This window comes from Passer domesticus, chromosome 7 (assembly GCF_036417665.1).
Source record: "Passer domesticus isolate bPasDom1 chromosome 7, bPasDom1.hap1, whole genome shotgun sequence".
Taxonomy (NCBI): domain Eukaryota; kingdom Metazoa; phylum Chordata; class Aves; order Passeriformes; family Passeridae; genus Passer; species Passer domesticus.
In genome coordinates this window covers 859,914-876,246 of record NC_087480.1, presented here as the reverse complement: position 1 = coordinate 876,246, position 16,333 = coordinate 859,914, and the positions used below count along the sequence as shown (strand labels likewise).

General features: G+C 49.7%; 1 protein-coding gene across 8 annotated transcripts in view; it reads left to right on the top strand.

Annotated features, from left to right (window-relative positions):
• Positions 1-16,333, top strand: part of ATP11C (ATPase phospholipid transporting 11C) — a 55,588-nt gene that overhangs the window by 19,439 nt on the left and 19,816 nt on the right. For all 8 annotated transcript variants that reach the window (XR_010365633.1, XM_064426441.1, XM_064426445.1 and 5 more), the window contains exons 3-17: positions 1,256-1,345; positions 4,150-4,230; positions 5,183-5,290; positions 5,871-5,999; positions 8,273-8,376; positions 8,971-9,021; positions 9,846-9,910; positions 10,452-10,533; positions 10,904-11,054; positions 11,845-12,042; positions 12,894-13,055; positions 13,150-13,307; positions 14,174-14,245; positions 15,118-15,191; positions 15,836-15,939. Coding sequence is in view for 7 of the 8 variants with exons in the window: in XM_064426441.1 (XP_064282511.1) it covers positions 1,256-1,345; positions 4,150-4,230; positions 5,183-5,290; positions 5,871-5,999; positions 8,273-8,376; positions 8,971-9,021; positions 9,846-9,910; positions 10,452-10,533; positions 10,904-11,054; positions 11,845-12,042; positions 12,894-13,055; positions 13,150-13,307; positions 14,174-14,245; positions 15,118-15,191; positions 15,836-15,939 (1,629 nt within the window). In the remaining variant the exon portion in view is untranslated. The remainder of the gene's footprint in view (positions 1-1,255; positions 1,346-4,149; positions 4,231-5,182; positions 5,291-5,870; positions 6,000-8,272; positions 8,377-8,970; positions 9,022-9,845; positions 9,911-10,451; positions 10,534-10,903; positions 11,055-11,844; positions 12,043-12,893; positions 13,056-13,149; positions 13,308-14,173; positions 14,246-15,117; positions 15,192-15,835; positions 15,940-16,333) is intronic.

Sequence of the window (16,333 nt, the reverse complement as noted above, 5' to 3'; positions counted from 1 at the left end):
AAGCGAGTGGCATTGTTTTATGAAGGGACGTAAAAATATGATTCCCTCTTTTATTTTATTCAGTGGGATTTTTCTTTCTTGAGATAGGACAAAAATAACCATGCTCTGTTTATCCCTTTGGATGAAAGGGGGGAAACATTCATATGGTATTAATGCAGCTTTTGTTTATGGTGGAAAACTGTGATGACACCCATCTGCCTTCTGCTTAGCTTTTTTCCATGACATTCATGAAGCTATTTCTAAAGATTTGGAGCCAATTTGAGTAAAATATCAAACAAGTGGCATTCCATATTGTCAACACAGCTGGATACGTATGCCAGTGCTCAGGGTTCCTGGTGCTCAGCGTGCACTTGGGCTTCAGTTTTGCTGTACTTCAGCTGCAAAGGGGTTTTTCCCTCTCCTTTGTTTCTTTGTACATCTTGGATCTTATCTGTTTTTGAATGTCTGGGTTTATTTTTGGGAAAAGCTTTCATTCTGTCCATGTTTAATTTGTGTAGCATTGCCATTGATGTTTCCCTGGCACGCAGGAGGGCCTTCAGTGAGAACACCTTCCCCCAGCTCAGCTCCCTCCCTGACAAATGGTTTGCTTTAGCACTAATTTTAGTTCTTCCTTGATTTATTTCTGAATGTTATGTCCTTGCTCTTTTTTCCTTTTATGTTTGCTAGGCTTGGGACCTGTCCAGTCTCTTCATAATTAAGTGGACATTGGTCTTGAGACTTGACTGCTTATTTTTTTTTATTCCAGACAGACTGAAAGATAGATATTAAACCCATTATTTTCCATGTTGTTCTTAAATTCCGCATGCTTTCCAACGTAAATGATTCAGCAGCCTCCTTAAAATTATAATGAAGCACAACCTAATGCTGAATTTATATGGGCAAGCATGGCTTTTTTTCCTTTTTTTTTGTTAACAAAAGCAGCTCTAAATGATTTGGGGAATTGGAGAAGATGTATCCACTGTGGGCTATGTTGTGATGAAATCACCTGTGTACAAATGGATTTTTAAAAGTTGTCTCACTGTGAGCACTTCGGCTGGAGCAATGAACAGTCAGAGATCTGGAGCAGGAATTTGGAGCAGGAATGTGGTGGCATCTCAGCACCAGGTGCACTGTGCTCCTGGCGTGGCTCTGGGCCCTCCAGGCTGCTCAGCCAGCTCCCCTTGGCGTGTCAGAGCAGGGCTGCTCTCCCCCCTGTGCTCCCACTTTGTGGCTCTGGTCCTGCCAGCCGTGCCTGAGTGCCCCTCTCTCCCCACAGTACACCCTCTGGAACTTCCTCCCGAAGAACCTTTTTGAGCAGTTCCGAAGAATTGCCAACTTCTACTTCCTCATCATCTTCCTCGTGCAGGTAGGAGCTTTTTGGTGGCTCTGGGGACTGGGATTGTGGCTCTGGGGACTGGGATTGTGGCTCTGGGGACTGGGATTGTGGCTCTGGGGCTGGGGCCGTGGCTCTCAGGAGTGAGATGTGGCTCTCAGGACTGGGCTGTCACGCTCTCCCAGGCTCCTGTTTAAGCGATGAGTGCCTGGAATGCTGTGCCTGTGCCGTAAGGGGCTCTGGTTCCCAGTCCCTGTGGCTGCTGCAGGAGCAGGGATCCCTCACGGCCGCGTGTGGCTCCTCTGGCAGTGTGACACCAAAGGCCAATTTACTCTGCCGTCAGCTGGCTTGCCTCCATCTCTTCATTTCGCTGGCGTTGCTCCATTTTGTCAGACCCAATTTGTAATTTGCCTTGAACTGAAGCGATACCCTGGAGTCAGGATGTCCTTTTTGTGTAGCTGGCCACTTAGTGACGTGCTATTACAATTTATCTATTGACCCTCTGGCCGTGGAGAACACGGAATATTCCTGATCATAGCTACAAACTGGGCCTGTCTAGCTGCTTGCCCATTCTAGGCACAGGTCTGTGCAGGGGAGAGAGGAGCCTGGCTGTTCCTCCTTGCCTTTATTCTGTGAGCTCCCCTAAAATCAGGACACAGCCCTCGTGGTCAATTAGAGAACAAACAAAGCCAGCTGAGCAGAGCCCAGCCTGGCAGCCCCCTGCCCCAGGTGCTTGTCATGCTGAGACATCCTTTGCCTTGAAAAGGCACTCAAGGCCACTCTGTTCATTTTCAGTACCAAGGGTTATACCTTGAAAAATGCCACCTGTATCTTGAATATAAAGATTCATTTAAATGTCTGTGAGTTAATGGGGTTGTCCCCGCTGAGTGCTGCATGAGGAGTGAAGTGTCACAGCGCTGGGGGAATTGCCTGGTGCATCTGCACTACCTGTTGTATTTAATCAAAATATCTGTTTCTCTGTGATTGCACACCCAGCTCTTTGTAAGACAGAGTAGGTGCATTCAACATAAAACACGCTGCCCACAAACAGAGACAGATTCCTTTGGTTCATCTGTTGCAGCTCTCACGGGAGCCTGCAGGGACTCTCCTGGTGGAAGGGGCTGGCCTGGAGTGAGCAAAGTCCTGTGTGTTTGCAGACAGACCCAGCTGGTGGCAATAAGCTGTTTTAGGAACCTGCAGAGAGTCTCTTTGAGGAGAAAACTGGAGATAACTTTTGGAGTGTGGTCCTTAGTGTCCTAAGGAATCTCCTCAGAAGAAACTCTTAAGTAACAGGAGGACTTGGTCACTTTTAAGTGGATTCAAATTAAGCTGTTGAAGTCCTAAACCAATATAGTTTCAGAGGCATCTGCCTTTCTCCTGGCTTGTTGCTTGTGTGTCCCTCAGCTTTTCACCAGCCACAAGGGGAAGGGTAGTGTCCAGCCACAGGGTTTTTGCAGGGAGTCCAAACTCTAAATACATATATGAATTATTCCAGGCACTTCATCTGATATTGTGTTCCTATGTCTGTGTGGACAGAAATGGTGTATTTTTAATATAAATATGTACAACTATAACTTGTCCAGTGCAGGAAACTCTCCTGCTGGGAGCAGGGGTTCCTCCACTTTGCCTTTCTCAGCAGAAAGTCAAAGTTCTTCCTGGATTCCCAAGACCTGTCCAATTTTTGCAAGATAATTTGGCTTACTGGCCTAAGCTTGATGGCACTGCCCTGGTGAGTGGCCATTACATGTGCTGTGTGCAGTGTCTGTGACACTTGGCACTGTCCTCACTCAGAGCTGTTCCTCCACAGTGTGGTTTCCACCAGGCTTTCTGCTTGGGGACACTTTACACCCATTTGTCTGAGCCAGGGCTTAGTGTACCTGGAAATATATTTGGTGTTTATCTTGGTTTACCCTCCTGCTACTCAACTCATCTGCCATTTATCTGGCTGCTTCTTGTGCTGTATCTCTTCCACTTCAGAATCTTCTGGCTGTTCTCTCTGGGTTCAGTAATGCAGGGTAACATTGCAGTGTACAGCATTTCATAGTCAAAAATGTCCACGTAGCTGATAAGAGGAGTCCTGTCCTTAGCACAGCTTTTTACAGGCAGCCTGGAACAATAAATATCCAAATGCTGCTGCTATGTGAGCGTGCTGGGGAAGCACAAACAAGAGACAAAGTCCCTTTGTGGGGACACAAAGCCTTTCTGCTGAGCTTCCCTGTCCCTTTCATCGGAGCCCTCATCTGCTGCTCGTGCTCCCAGTCTCTCCAGGAGCCCCAGGGAGCATGACCAGTTTGTGGTGTGTTGCTTTGGAAGGTGGAAAGTGCTCCCTGCCCCTTATGAACCTGCCATTCTCACCCTTTGGGTCCTGCTCCAGTCAGCAGAGCAGCAGTTCCCCACAGCCTGCAGGTTTCACTGGTGATCCGAGGGTTTGGTCTTTCCTTGGTGCTGGCTGGAGCACTGCAGTGAGCTCAGGCAGGATCCAGCTCTGCCCCAGGGCCCCTCTGCAGCCGTGGTGCCCACACCATCCTCTGAGCTCCACATCTGAGAGCCTCAAGACAAAGCCTGCATTTCTGTTTTACTGAAATATTCATGTTCTGTTCTGCAGTGTATTTCATAGGTAATTTGGGCTGATGGGTGTTATTTTTAGCCTCCCAGTGTCAGTGGTTCAAGATGGCTGGTGCTGCCCTCCCTTTCATCACCAGCCCTTCCTTCCCTTTCTCCTGTGCTGGGCTCTGACCTGCCCTCACTGGGATAAGCACCCTTTTCCCCCATAACCCAAGTCTTGGTTTGTTCTGCTGCCTGAAAGCCAGGGCTCAGCAGTGTTCTTCTCCCTGCAGGTGATAGTGGACACCCCGACCAGCCCGGTGACCAGTGGCCTCCCTCTCTTCTTTGTCATCACTGTCACAGCCATCAAACAGGTACAGCTGTCAGTGTGGGAGGAGATGCTCTTGGGGACAGGTAGAGAATATTTAAATTTAATATTTCAATGTGCTCAGAAGCCACTGACATGTGCTGGCAGGTTTGGTGCACCCTCTTAGAGGTGAGGCGGTGCTGGTGCTTCTCAAGAGGCTGCACTGTGAGTGTGGGGGTTGGTGTCTCCTGTTCTGGCAGTGTAAAGCATCCCTGTGCTGTGGAAAGCGGGCCACGAGGGTCAGTAAAGCTTTCTGCTTAGGGCTGGTGTTATTTGAATGTTTTTCCTCTTCTTGGAAACACTCCCTGAGTCCTTGCAGAGACGTGCTCCAAATCCAGCCCACGCTCTGCTCCCGTGTTGGTAGGTGGAAAGGACAGGTTCTGCTCAGCCACTCAGCTAGTCCTGAAAACGTGTACTCCTCCTCTTGCGGTGTGAAGAGACCTTTTGCCTCCCATCACAGGCACACATGCCATTTAAAATTTCCTGAGTGAATAATAAAAAAAGAAGTTTCATCTACGGGGGCTGGAAAGGGAGAGCTAGAATAAAATCTCTCTGCTTCAAATCTCAGTGCTTATTCTTCCAGTGAAGACTGGAGAGGAAGAGTCTCATCCTGCGTTACCATAGAAAGAGTTGCAGGCTGCTGGGTGTATTATTCATATTATCAGTCTGTTCTTACCAAAGCTGAGAATAATAGAAATGTGTTTCAGTAGTTTAGCTGCTTGTTGCATGCCCCGCATATAGATTATTTTTGTGTTATTTTAATCTGTTCTGAATCTGTCAAATATGCATATGAAGGTTTTTAAATGAATTGATTCAGTCTGAGCCACTCTGGTTGATGTTTTGTCAGGCATGAAGGAGGTCTGGGGACGGTTGCCTTGTTCATTGTTTTCATGTGTCCCTCTGATCCTCACTCCTCCTTTTCCATGAGTTTACTCACTTTGAGTTTGTCTGTGCCTTAGGGCTACGAGGACTGGTTGAGGCACAGGGCTGACAACGAAGTGAACAAGAGCAATGTCTTTGTTGTGGAAAATGCAAAGCAAGTGCGGAAAGAGAGTGAAAAAATCAAGGTAACTGTTAACTGAGAGCCTGCACGTGGCTCCCACTGGGGTGATGGGAGCACAGAGCTGTGTGCTGAGGGACAAGGCAGGGCAGGAGGGTGTCCTGGGTTAGAGCTGCCCCAGCTTGCTCACTTCCAGATGAGATGCTCCCAGAGCCGCTCCCAGTTAAGGAGTGAAGCTGCCTTTGATTTCTTCTGAAAAGCTTCTCACAAAAGCTGTACTGGGGCTGACAGGTGACAGATCTGTCAGCATTTTGCACTTCTCCAGGACAGGCAGTCCTCTTCTATTTCCTGCTCTCCCAAGGACACCAGGAAAGCACACTTAGCTTTGATGTTAATTTATCACACCACACTTCAGGCAAGTACAGTCTCTTGCTCCATCAAGATTTAGCAGAGAAATAAACACTGACTGTGCCACGTGGGTGCTCTGAGTCAGTGCAGGGCTGGATCATCCCATCAGGCTCTGGAGTGATGTTCAGAATCTGTGCTCCTCTTGCACCCCAGCTTGCCTCTTAGGCTTTGAGAGAAGCTGAATCATACTCCTCTCATAACTCAGAGGGCTTTTCATGTGAATGTTTCCTTTCTCCCAGGTTGGAGACATAGTGGAAGTGAAAGCAGATGAGACCTTCCCCTGTGACCTGATCTTTTTGGCCTCCAGCAGCACTGATGGCACCTGTTACGTCACCACAGCCAGCCTGGACGGCGAGTCCAATTTCAAGGTCAGGGGCTGGCTGGGCCAGTGGGGAGCTGCTGCCTGGCCCCCGGGGCATGGAGGGGCTGTGCTGGGCTGGGGGTGCTGCCAGGAGCCCATCCCTGTGGCTGCCTCTGGAGCAGCTGCTGCGTGTGCTGCTGTGTCAGCAGAGAGCCCTGGGGCATGGTTTGTGCTCTGCTCTGGCTGCCAGGGCTGCTGCTGCCCCAAACTGGATTGCCATTTACTGCAGGCTGCGTGTCAGAGCTGCCTGCTCCAGCCACGCTGGGGGCTCTGCTGCCTCTGGGGAGCAGTGCCTGCAGCTCTGCAGCCCCTTCCCAGCCCCTGCTGCACTCCTGCTCCTTGACCAAGCATCTCCAGTGGGAGCAGGGGCTTCTTTGGGGCACTAGATTCATTTGGGGAATTTTCACCAGCATGAGAAAAGCACTGCTTCTGGGATTTTCCCTCCTTTTCCCTGAAGCAAGCAGTGAAACTTCATACTAGTCTTGCTCAGAATGAATATCTCCAGTTTATTTTCTTTCTTTTTCTGTTTCCCCTTCTCTAAACTAAGGGAAAGAAACAACAACAAAGAACTAATATACGTCAGAAGACATGAATGTTTGGTTGCACTTGAGTTTGATAAATATTTGCATAAGTGCAATACATAATATAATAATATTATAATAATATGATAAGTATATTTGATAAATACAGATACTAGCAGCTGCATTAGTAGGACTGGAAGATGCTTTACCATGACATGATTCATTCCAGCACACTGTGAAGGCAGTGGGAATACCACTGTGGATCTGGTGTGTTTGTCTGGGATTTGTGTGTTATTCATATTGGGCAGCTGTCAGCTGGTGCTGCATAACCTGAGTGGGAGCTGGTGGCACAGTGCTGGCTCCACTAGTGAGGAGGAGTTGGAGCTTGGAAGTGGCTTGAGGCTAAAAATAGCTAACATGTTAAAAGGCTATTGCTTATTTGTGTCAGATTTATTATATGCATGAGTTCACATTACTTTTGCAGTCTTGGCTCTTACCAACTTGTGAGTCTGGAGATGTGATGCTGAGTTTCTATATCAAGCACTGTGGTGGTTTTTTCCTGGTTTGTGGGTTCCTGTAGGTGACTGGGAGCTGTCTCCTGTTTCGTGAGGAGGTGAAGATGAGTTTGAAGGGGGAGAGGGAATAGAAAAGCCAGCTCTGTTTGGGGAGGTAGATCCAACATTAGGAGCCAGGGTTTGCTGCAGAAGGGGGTGAGGGAAGCACATTTGGGTAATCAGCAGACCTCAACTGCTGGGGTATCTGCTGCCTTCCTGGTGGGAGGTTTTCTGGTATTTGGGGCATGTCAGGTTGGGGTATGGGAAAGGTGTCTGACGGGGTGAAACTGGAATAGAAATGTAAGAGATTTTGTCAGGGCTCTGTCTTTGAAGCACAAATCTTTGGCCATACGTTAGCTAACAACATGTGTTTTCTAAATGCACTAAAGGATGTAAAGATCACGGAATCAGTTGGGAGGTGGCTTTGAAGTATCACTCAGGGACTGCAGCGTCTCTGCTGATGGAGCATTGCAAACCCCCCGCGAGGGCTGGGTTTGGGGCTGGGCGCTGCAGGAGCAGTTTTGACTTGTTTCACCAAAGCTGTGATCCATCCACGTGTGCTGGCAGAGGCAGGCAGGCCAGCAGGGCACACGGGGCAGGGCACGGCTCCTGCCGTGCTGCAGCGTGTGAGCGGGGCTGCAGGCAGGGATGCAGGAGCCAGGAAGCACCGTGATGGGTTTGTTTATGGAGATGGATGAGGCAGCCCGCCGTGACTCGGAGCTCGGAGTAGCTCCTATAAATAGAGCCTGAAAGGCAGCGAGCAGATCCTTTGTGGGCTTTTCAGTTAATTATGAGAGATGAACCTTTGCAGCAGCAGCTGCTAAAAATAGCTTGGAGTCTGCCAGTGCTCTGCCTGGTCCCTGCTGCTGGAGCTGGTGTTTTGTTACCATCAGGAGCCAGCTCAGGTGGTGAGCCCCTTCTTCAGGGGGCCACCTGCAGCCTCCCCTCCACCCAGCCAGGGCAGATCCCCAAGGATGCTGTGCTTTTGGTGGATGCCAAAGGATGCTGCTTGCTGCTGTGGTTCCTCTTAGTGTTAGTGAGTTCATTCTTTCTCTGGCAGATGCTCCAGCTGCTTTGTGGGAGCATGGTGGGGGCTTGGCAGAGCTGCTGGGGCTGGCAGGTGGCATTTGAAGTGATGGGGTGTAGAAGGTGGGGATGGGGGTGCTGCTGGGGCTCGTGCTGACAGTGCCTGTGCTCCTGTGCAGACCCACTACGCGGTGCGGGACACCACCGTGCTCTGCACTGACGAGGCCATCGACACCCTCACGGCCACCATCGAGTGTGAGCAGCCCCAGCCCGACCTCTACAAGTGAGTCTGTCCCCCCTGCCTCGCCCTGCCTGCCCTGCAGCTGCCCGGGTCATCCCCCTCAGCACTTGGGGCATCTGCAGTTCAGCAAAGCTCGTCTTGGTGTCAGGGACCAGAAGGTGCCTCAAGGCACTGACTAGTGCTGGGCCTCCTCTGTGTGAGCATGGCAAAGCCCTCAAAGCTCAGTGTCTTTGCAGAAGAGCCTCCCCTGTGCAGTTTTTGTGGTGCAGTGAGCTGGTGTTTGTCAGCTCAGCAGCAGTGATGGTCATGTACCTGTTCTAGGCTGCTCTTCCCTTCCCTCTAAGGTTCTTTGGGCTGAATGACCTCCAGGAGTAAGTGGTGTCTGTGGCCAGATCCCTTGGGGAGGTTTTCTGGGCTGTGATGGGGATGTGCTGGGGTGTGTAAGCAGCCCTGAGCATGGGGGCTGTGTGGCTTCTCCCTGTCCTGGGCACAGCCACCCCTCTGGAACATTAAACTCAGATTCTCTTGTTTTGGAATCTCTGAATTTACTTCCATTTCCTGTCAATGTCTTTTCTTTGTTATGTTTGTAGTGTCTATAATGTGTTTGTAATATAAGTTTCTCATATTTTATCACAGGTTTGTTGGAAGGATTATCATCTATGGGAGTAACCAAGAGCCTGTAGCCAGGTTGGTCCTGCAGCTGCCTCTTAGCCCTCCTCAGAGGAGTTGGGCATCTACAGAGAATTTCAGAGATCTGAACTTGTCCTGCCATCATTTGGGAATATTTTTTTTCTTTAACCATTCCAAAGATGTAATTCTAAAAGGAGGCCTCCCTTCTGCCATCCTGTGATTTGCTGGAGCCCCTTTTGGGGAAGCAGTGCAGGACCCCCTGGTAATGTCCTGCCCTGCTAATGGGGCACAAATTTACCAGGCAATGACAAAATATTGTCACTGGAAGGTAAGCAAGAACTCAAACCTCAGTCAGTGTTCCATGGAAGAAATGAGCGAGTGATGTTCAAAAGCCATCCAGAACAGCTGGCTCTCACCAGAGCAGGCTGGATGGCTTTTGTGCCCTGCTGGGTCTGTTCACACCCCGGGAGCAGCAGAGAAGCTGGGGGTCTCAAAGAGAAACAAAAACACAAATGGGGCTGTCAGCTCTGATGGTGCCATTGGCTGACTGGGCTGGAATGGACAGCCTTCTGATGATTTTAACATTGCATTTTTATGTAAGTACTGGAACATACTGGATCTGAACATTTTGCAGTTATTCCTCACAAGCCTTACTGAAAGTCCCACAATAAGAGTGGAATCTTGCATCGGGGATAGTATTTGTAGGAGGAAATGGAAATGTAATTATATAAAGAGAAAAACAAACTCAATCAAGGCCCCAATTTAACATACAAATAATGTAATCAGACATAAGGAAACTTTGTTTATCTTTCTATTCTAATTTATAAAGTAGTTTGAGTGTTCTTTGAGTGATGTAATGTTATAATTTATTTTATGTTTAGGTCTTTGGGTCCTGAAAACCTGTTGTTGAAAGGTGCTACCCTCAAAAATACCAAGAAGATTTATGGTGAAGTTATTTTTGTTTGTTTATTTAAATAGTTCTGATAAGTGGTGACAAGAGTAGATGTTCACTACTGAATCTGGAGAGGGACCACGCTTTTCTGCAGCTTGTCTGCCTGGGCTGTACAGCTGCAGTTTTCCTGCCAGCTGGTTGCAAGGTGGCCAGGGTGCAGTAAGGAGGCACTGGTTCTATCTGCAGGGCTGTTAACACCCCAGAGCAAGCTTTTCCCTTTGCCTGAGACACGATGAGCAAGGAGCTGTCCCCAGATGCTCTGCTGGGAGCACAGCCTCAGACACTGGTGGTGGAGATTGATTGTTTTAGTGCAAATGTGATGGGAGGCTGGTGCTTCTCCTGGCTGTGTGTGATCCGTGGGCTCCTGCTCTGGGGTACAGCAGTGGCATTGCTGAGCAGCCTCAGGGTTTCTGGAGCTGAGCAGCCCCTGGGTGGTGCCCCCTCCTTCAGCTGGGGCTGCAGCTGCTGTGAGCACCGGAGCCCTGGTGGCCCCCAGTTCCCTGGGTCCCTCACAGCCCTGCTTTGATGCCTGCAGGAGTTGCAGTCTACACCGGGATGGAAACAAAAATGGCTCTCAACTACCAAGGGAAATCTCAGAAGCGGTCTGCAGTAGAGAAGTGAGTATTTATGTCCAGAAAAAAATCAGTAAAACCTGTTGGGTTTGGGTTTGTTTGTAGTGGGTGGCTTGTACAGAAGTAATCCCCTAATCTGCTGCCTTTTGTTTCAGATGCTCTCTGATTGCATAGAAAAATCTGGGTATTTGATAAACATACCTTGCAAGATGCAGCATCATTTAGTAGCTTTTTTATTTAAAAACAAAATTAAGAAATGTTTAAATATAAACCTGACCCTGAATATCAGCAGTGTCAAAAGCACTTGTTCTGTAATTCCCTTCTTAAAAGTAAGGAAGTCTTGTTCCTGTCTATGTACATGTTTTTCTCAATAAAAATAGCTGCAAGAATTTAAAAAAAGAAACCTGTTTTTCAGATCCATCAACGCTTTCTTGATAGTGTATTTGTGCATCTTACTGGGCAAGGCCACTGTGTGCACGACTCTGAAATATGTCTGGCAGAGTAATCCGTTTAATGATGAGCCTTGGTACAACGAGAAGACTAAAAAAGAGAGGGACACGTTCAAGGTAAGTGCATTGGTATTTCAGCACCTCCTCCAGCTTATTTTGGTTGTTTAGTTTAATCTGATAGTGCCTGCTGCCAGCCCTGGGAGTCCTGTTTGCTCACACAAAGTGCTGTTGTTTCCTTTGGTCTCTCCTGCTGTTTGTGCTTCTTTTGTGCCCCTCTCGTGCTTGTGCACAGTGGTATTTGTGGAACAGGGGCAAAGCATAAATAAATTCTGTATAATGTAGAAGTGCAGCTGATGTAACCTGGGTCCTCATCTGAACTCGAGATATCTTTTATGAATAGGTGAACCTAAATTGAGGCCATGTCAAGCAGTTTGTTAAACTTGCCCAGACGTGGGCAGTCAAGCCTGAGAGAGTGAGTGTAAGTGTGTAGAGATCTTCACTGGATGGGTTATTGAGTTGATGGATGATGAGCAGGGATGTCACTGCACACTTGTACCCTTGTCACAGCTGGACTGGTCTCAAGCCACCTGCTCCTTTTTCTGGTGACTTGGGGTCAGGATGAGCCTGTAGCAGTATATTCTTGAGAGGAATGTGCTTATGAAACATTGTTTTAGTCACTGTGGAGCAGTGAGATGTGCTTGTGTTCCTGGTAGCTCTGCAGAAGACAGTGGGATTTTCTGTGCCAAAGGAAAACGGGATTTAGCCCTGTGTCTCAGCTGTATTCATTTTCATGTTGTTCTTTCCTATTTAACCTCTTCTGAGAAGCTGCCTAGAATCCCTGAGGTGCTGCTGCAAACTGCCCCTGTGTGCTGACAGCCACAGGCTGCATCTCCTCTTTCCTCTGCAGGTCTTGCGGATGTTCACGGACTTCCTGTCCTTTATGGTGCTCTTCAATTTTATCATCCCAGTCTCCATGTACGTCACGGTGGAGATGCAGAAGTTCTTGGGCTCCTTCTTCATCTCCTGGGACAAGGAGATGTATGATGAAGAGATACAGGAGGGAGCCCTGGTGAACACTTCGGACCTGAATGAGGAGCTGGGGCAGGTCAGAGCTGTGCTCGTGTCTGTTGGGATGAAAACGGGGCTGAAATGCCCTCCCTTGCTGTGGCAATCCCTGGCAGTGCCCTGGGGCCACAGCTGCACCCAGAGCTGTGGTGGCACTTTCCATTTGATGTGACTCCACTGGCTCTGCCAGCCAGATAAGGTTATAAATAGTGCATGAAAGAGCAGGAATTGGGTCACGCCGATTGTTTCCATTTTGGGGAATATCAGGCGCAGCGCTCTGCGTGTCAGGGTGCTTTGCTTTCACTGCCTCAATTAAAAATTAAAAACCCCGTGTCTCTCTGAGGGTTAGTGGAAATGTCTGCCCAGTCATCTCCCTGGGCAGAGCACGTGCAGCTGTGCTGCTGCTGCCTCGCTGGGACACCGGGACAGCTCAGGCTTCCCTTCTGATCTGCAGCGGGAGAGACGAGTGCAGGGCACGTGTAGTGCCTCCTGCTTTTGATTTTGCTTTAAAAACAATAATAAAAATACACTTGGAGTAGCAGTTAGCTAATTGAAATACAGCTCCGAGATGAAAATCCCCAAAGGAGGCAACAGGCCTGCAGCAGCAGTTCTGTAAGCACTAGGGCTGTAGCAGAGGACCCAAGAAGGAGAATGAGGGGAAAGTGAAGAGCCTGGAGACAGATTTTAAATCTTCAGGAGCTGCCTCCTGCCACCTGTGCAACAGGCTGGAAAACAAAGGAGCAGAACTGCAGTGATGCAGTGGGGCAGCTGTGTCTGTTTGCATTGGGTTAGATAGCCAAGTGCCCTCCACGCTGGCACAGACACGCTGAGGTGCCCCAGGCTCTTTGGGGCTCCTTGCCCAGCCCTGTGGCAGCTGCCTGGTGCTTGCAGGTGGAGTACGTGTTCACAGACAAGACCGGGACACTGACAGAGAACAGCATGGAGTTCATCGAGTGCTGCATCGACGGGCACAAGTACAAAGACTGCATCACAGAGGTGGATGGCTTCTCGCAGACCGATGGACCCCTCAAGTACTATGGCAAAGCTGAGAAGGTGGGAGCTGTGTGTGCTGGTGGCTGCCAGGGTTCTGTGGGCAGCTCCTGGCTGGGTGCTCAGCTGTAACGAGCCCTCCCTCCCTCCTGCCCAGAGCCGTGAGGAGCTGTTCCTGAGGGCCCTGTGCCTGTGCCACACGGTTCAGATCAAGGAAGCAGACCAGGTGGATGGGCTGGTGGCACACCCAGAACGCAAATACACCTACATCTCCTCCTCCCCAGATGAAATCGCTTTGGTCAAAGGCGCAGAGAAGTAAGAGTGTGAAGCTGTTGGCTCTTTGTTTCCCTCTCTGGTGGGAAGGAGGGGGGTGAGGGTGATCTGAAGATGGCAGATCCCTGTCCACAGTCTCTCTGGGAAGCATGTTGTGGTACCACTGCTGAACCTGAGCTGCAGTGCTGTGAGCCTGTGGGATTAAATGAGCTCTCTGTTCAAGGGGTGCTCTCTAAGGATCTTCCCTTGGAGGCCATGGTTTGCATTCACTGAGAGCAGCCCCCAGTGCTGCAGTGCCCAGGTGTGGCAGAGGCTGCTTTGCTGGAGCCCACGTGGCCTTGTGCTTGTATCCCCTAGAAGCAGAGACCAGCTACCATGTGCATACTGCAGTGAAACCTTTTCCTTGCCGTGCAGTGGCAAAATAATGGGATGGTTACTTCTGTCAGTGCCACATTTGAATTCTGCCCCAGGTGCTGGAGGGCAGGCTGGGTGGGGCTTGGAGCAGCCTGGACTAGTGAAAGGTGTCCCTGCCCATGGCAGGGGTGTGGGACTTGTGGCCTCTCCAGCCCAAACCATTTGGTGACTCTGTGCTCCTGCCAGCCCCTCGCTTTAGGTGGAGGCTGGTGCAGCTGTGTACACTTGCTCATGGCTTGTAAAGCTGCCAGAGAGCCAGTGGAGCGTGTCCAGAGGCTCTGTGTCTGTGTGCTCCAGTGCCCAGGCTCTCCAGGGGATGGGAGCAGTGCCAGGACATCACAGCAGGCTCTGCATGGAGCAAACAAACATCCAGCCTTAGCTGGGGCTCACCGAGCTCCCCTCTGCAGTGCAGAGGGTGAAATGAGAACGTTGTTATGGATGGTATGTGCCAATGGGTGTTTTCAATGCTCTTCTGTCCTTTTGTTTATTGACAGGTATGGTTTCACTTTTCTAGGACTTGAAAACAATGTCATGAAAATACGAAACCAAAAGAATGAAACTGAGATGTAAGTTCTGCTGGGGCTGCTGGGGATCAGGGCTGCTCTTCTGCACCACTCCCACCCAGCTGATGGAGCTTGGTCAGCCTGGCAAGGTCAAGGCTGTTCCTTGAGGGCAGCCAGACCGTGCTGACCTGCCCCAAAACTCCTGTCCCATTTACAAAGCACAGCACATCAGGCTGTAGGCAAAAAGAGTCGCTTGCAGAGATCCACGGGTGGTTTTCTCATGTCTAAATTCAGGTCCCTCAGGAGCCTGCAGTCCTTTATAGGTATCCTTCATCTGCACCAGCTTGTGCAGGTGGCTCCAGGATTCACGAGGTGCCTGCTGACCTTATGGGCCGTGGCTGGGGCTCACAGCAGGACACTGTCAGCCTGAACTCGTGACATGGCTCCATTTTCTGGAACCTTTTCTTCCCCTCCCAAGCTGAAAATAGTTAGATTTTACCCTGTGCTCACAGCTTGCTGGACATCTGTGAGTCACTGACCCAGTCCCAGCACTCCCTGAAAACTTGCCTGCACAAGCCAGTTTCACTTCTTACTTCCTTCGTGAAGGAACTTCTTATTTAACTGTGAGACTCAGTGTTACTGCTTGTGGCACGTGGTGCCCCATTCCCTGCTGAGCCCCTGCCCAGCCTGGGGGCTCAGTGCCCTGGTGGGTACCCACACCCTCAGTCCCATGCTCAGAGCACCACAGGACTATTGCAATTTGGGTTTTTTCCTCCATTTTCTTGTGCACTAGCTGTAAAATAATTCCCAGGTGGCTGCTGCCACTTGTAGGGTGTATTGATTTCTGCAGCTCATTGCTAGTGATTTTCTGTCTCATATAGTTATTTTTCTATTTTTCCTTTACTGAGGCAGAGCTTTTTCCTGTTTCTCTAAAGGTACCAACTTCTCCACGTGCTGAACTTCGACCCCGTGCGGCGCCGCATGAGTGTCATTGTGAGAACCAGCACAGGTACAGGCACAGTGATCCCTGGGCTCTGCTGCCTGGGTGCACAGCTGGCAGCACATCCTCTCCTTCCTGTCACCCACACAGCCTGAGCTCTTAGGTTTTCTAGCAGGTCTGACTGAGTTCTGTACTGGGACTGGTTGCTGTAGAGTTAATTTTCCTTCGAGGGAGCTGTTTGGGACCAGCAGCACATCAGGGGATGAGAACAGTGACCCATGGAGAGCTCCCTGCCTGCCTTGTTCCAGGCTGGAACAAGCACAAGGAAGACATGTGAGAATGTCCCCTGGGTGGGATGGGGTTTCATGGGAATAACAGACAACAATCCAGAGGTCACCATCCTTCTCAAGTGTCAGTCCTGCAAGGTTTGGGATGCTGCCTTTGCCCTCCCTGGAAAGGTTGCCAAGGCTTCCACAGACACAATGTCCAGCCTGTGGCAGAAAACTTGCTCAGAGGCAGGCAGGGATGCCCAGAGTCTCAGCCAGAGGAGTTTCACGGGCTGGGCAAAGGCATTTTTGGTAGGCAGTTGGGTTTCTAGCAGTTCCCTCTTTATTCCTCCCAGATTTCTCCCTCTGCAGCACTTGCTTGCTGTTGGCGTTGTTAACTCTTCCTGCAGCTATGAGTGCTATGAACTATTTGTAATTTGCTTTTAGGAAAGTTGCTTCTCTTCTGTAAAGGAGCAGACTCCTCTATTTTTCCAAGGGTGCAGCAAGAAGAAATCCAACAAACAAAAGTCCATGTGGACCGCAATGCTATGGTGAGCACAGGGGTGGAATGTGGCTGGCTCCTGGGGGCAGGAGAGCCTTATTCCAAACATAGGGATGTGACCTTGCTTTGGAGTGAAGTGTTGAAAATGTGAGTGTCACTTCACATTGTTTTGATGCCAGGCTGCTTTCCTTTTCTGTTTGGTTGGCTTCCACCTTTATTTGATATACTTATATGGTCTCCATCACAGTTGTCCAAGCATCTCCCAGGCTAGTTAAAAATAGAAGTAGCAGCAGCAGCCTGGTCCCAGTCATGGTGGCACCCAGTCCTGCTCTCCCTGCTGGCTGCTCCCAGCCCTGCTCCTTCTCTTGGTTTCTCTCTGCACATAATAGGCAGAACCACGATTGCTCTGTGTAAACGCAGAAAATTGCTCTTTTGACACAAGC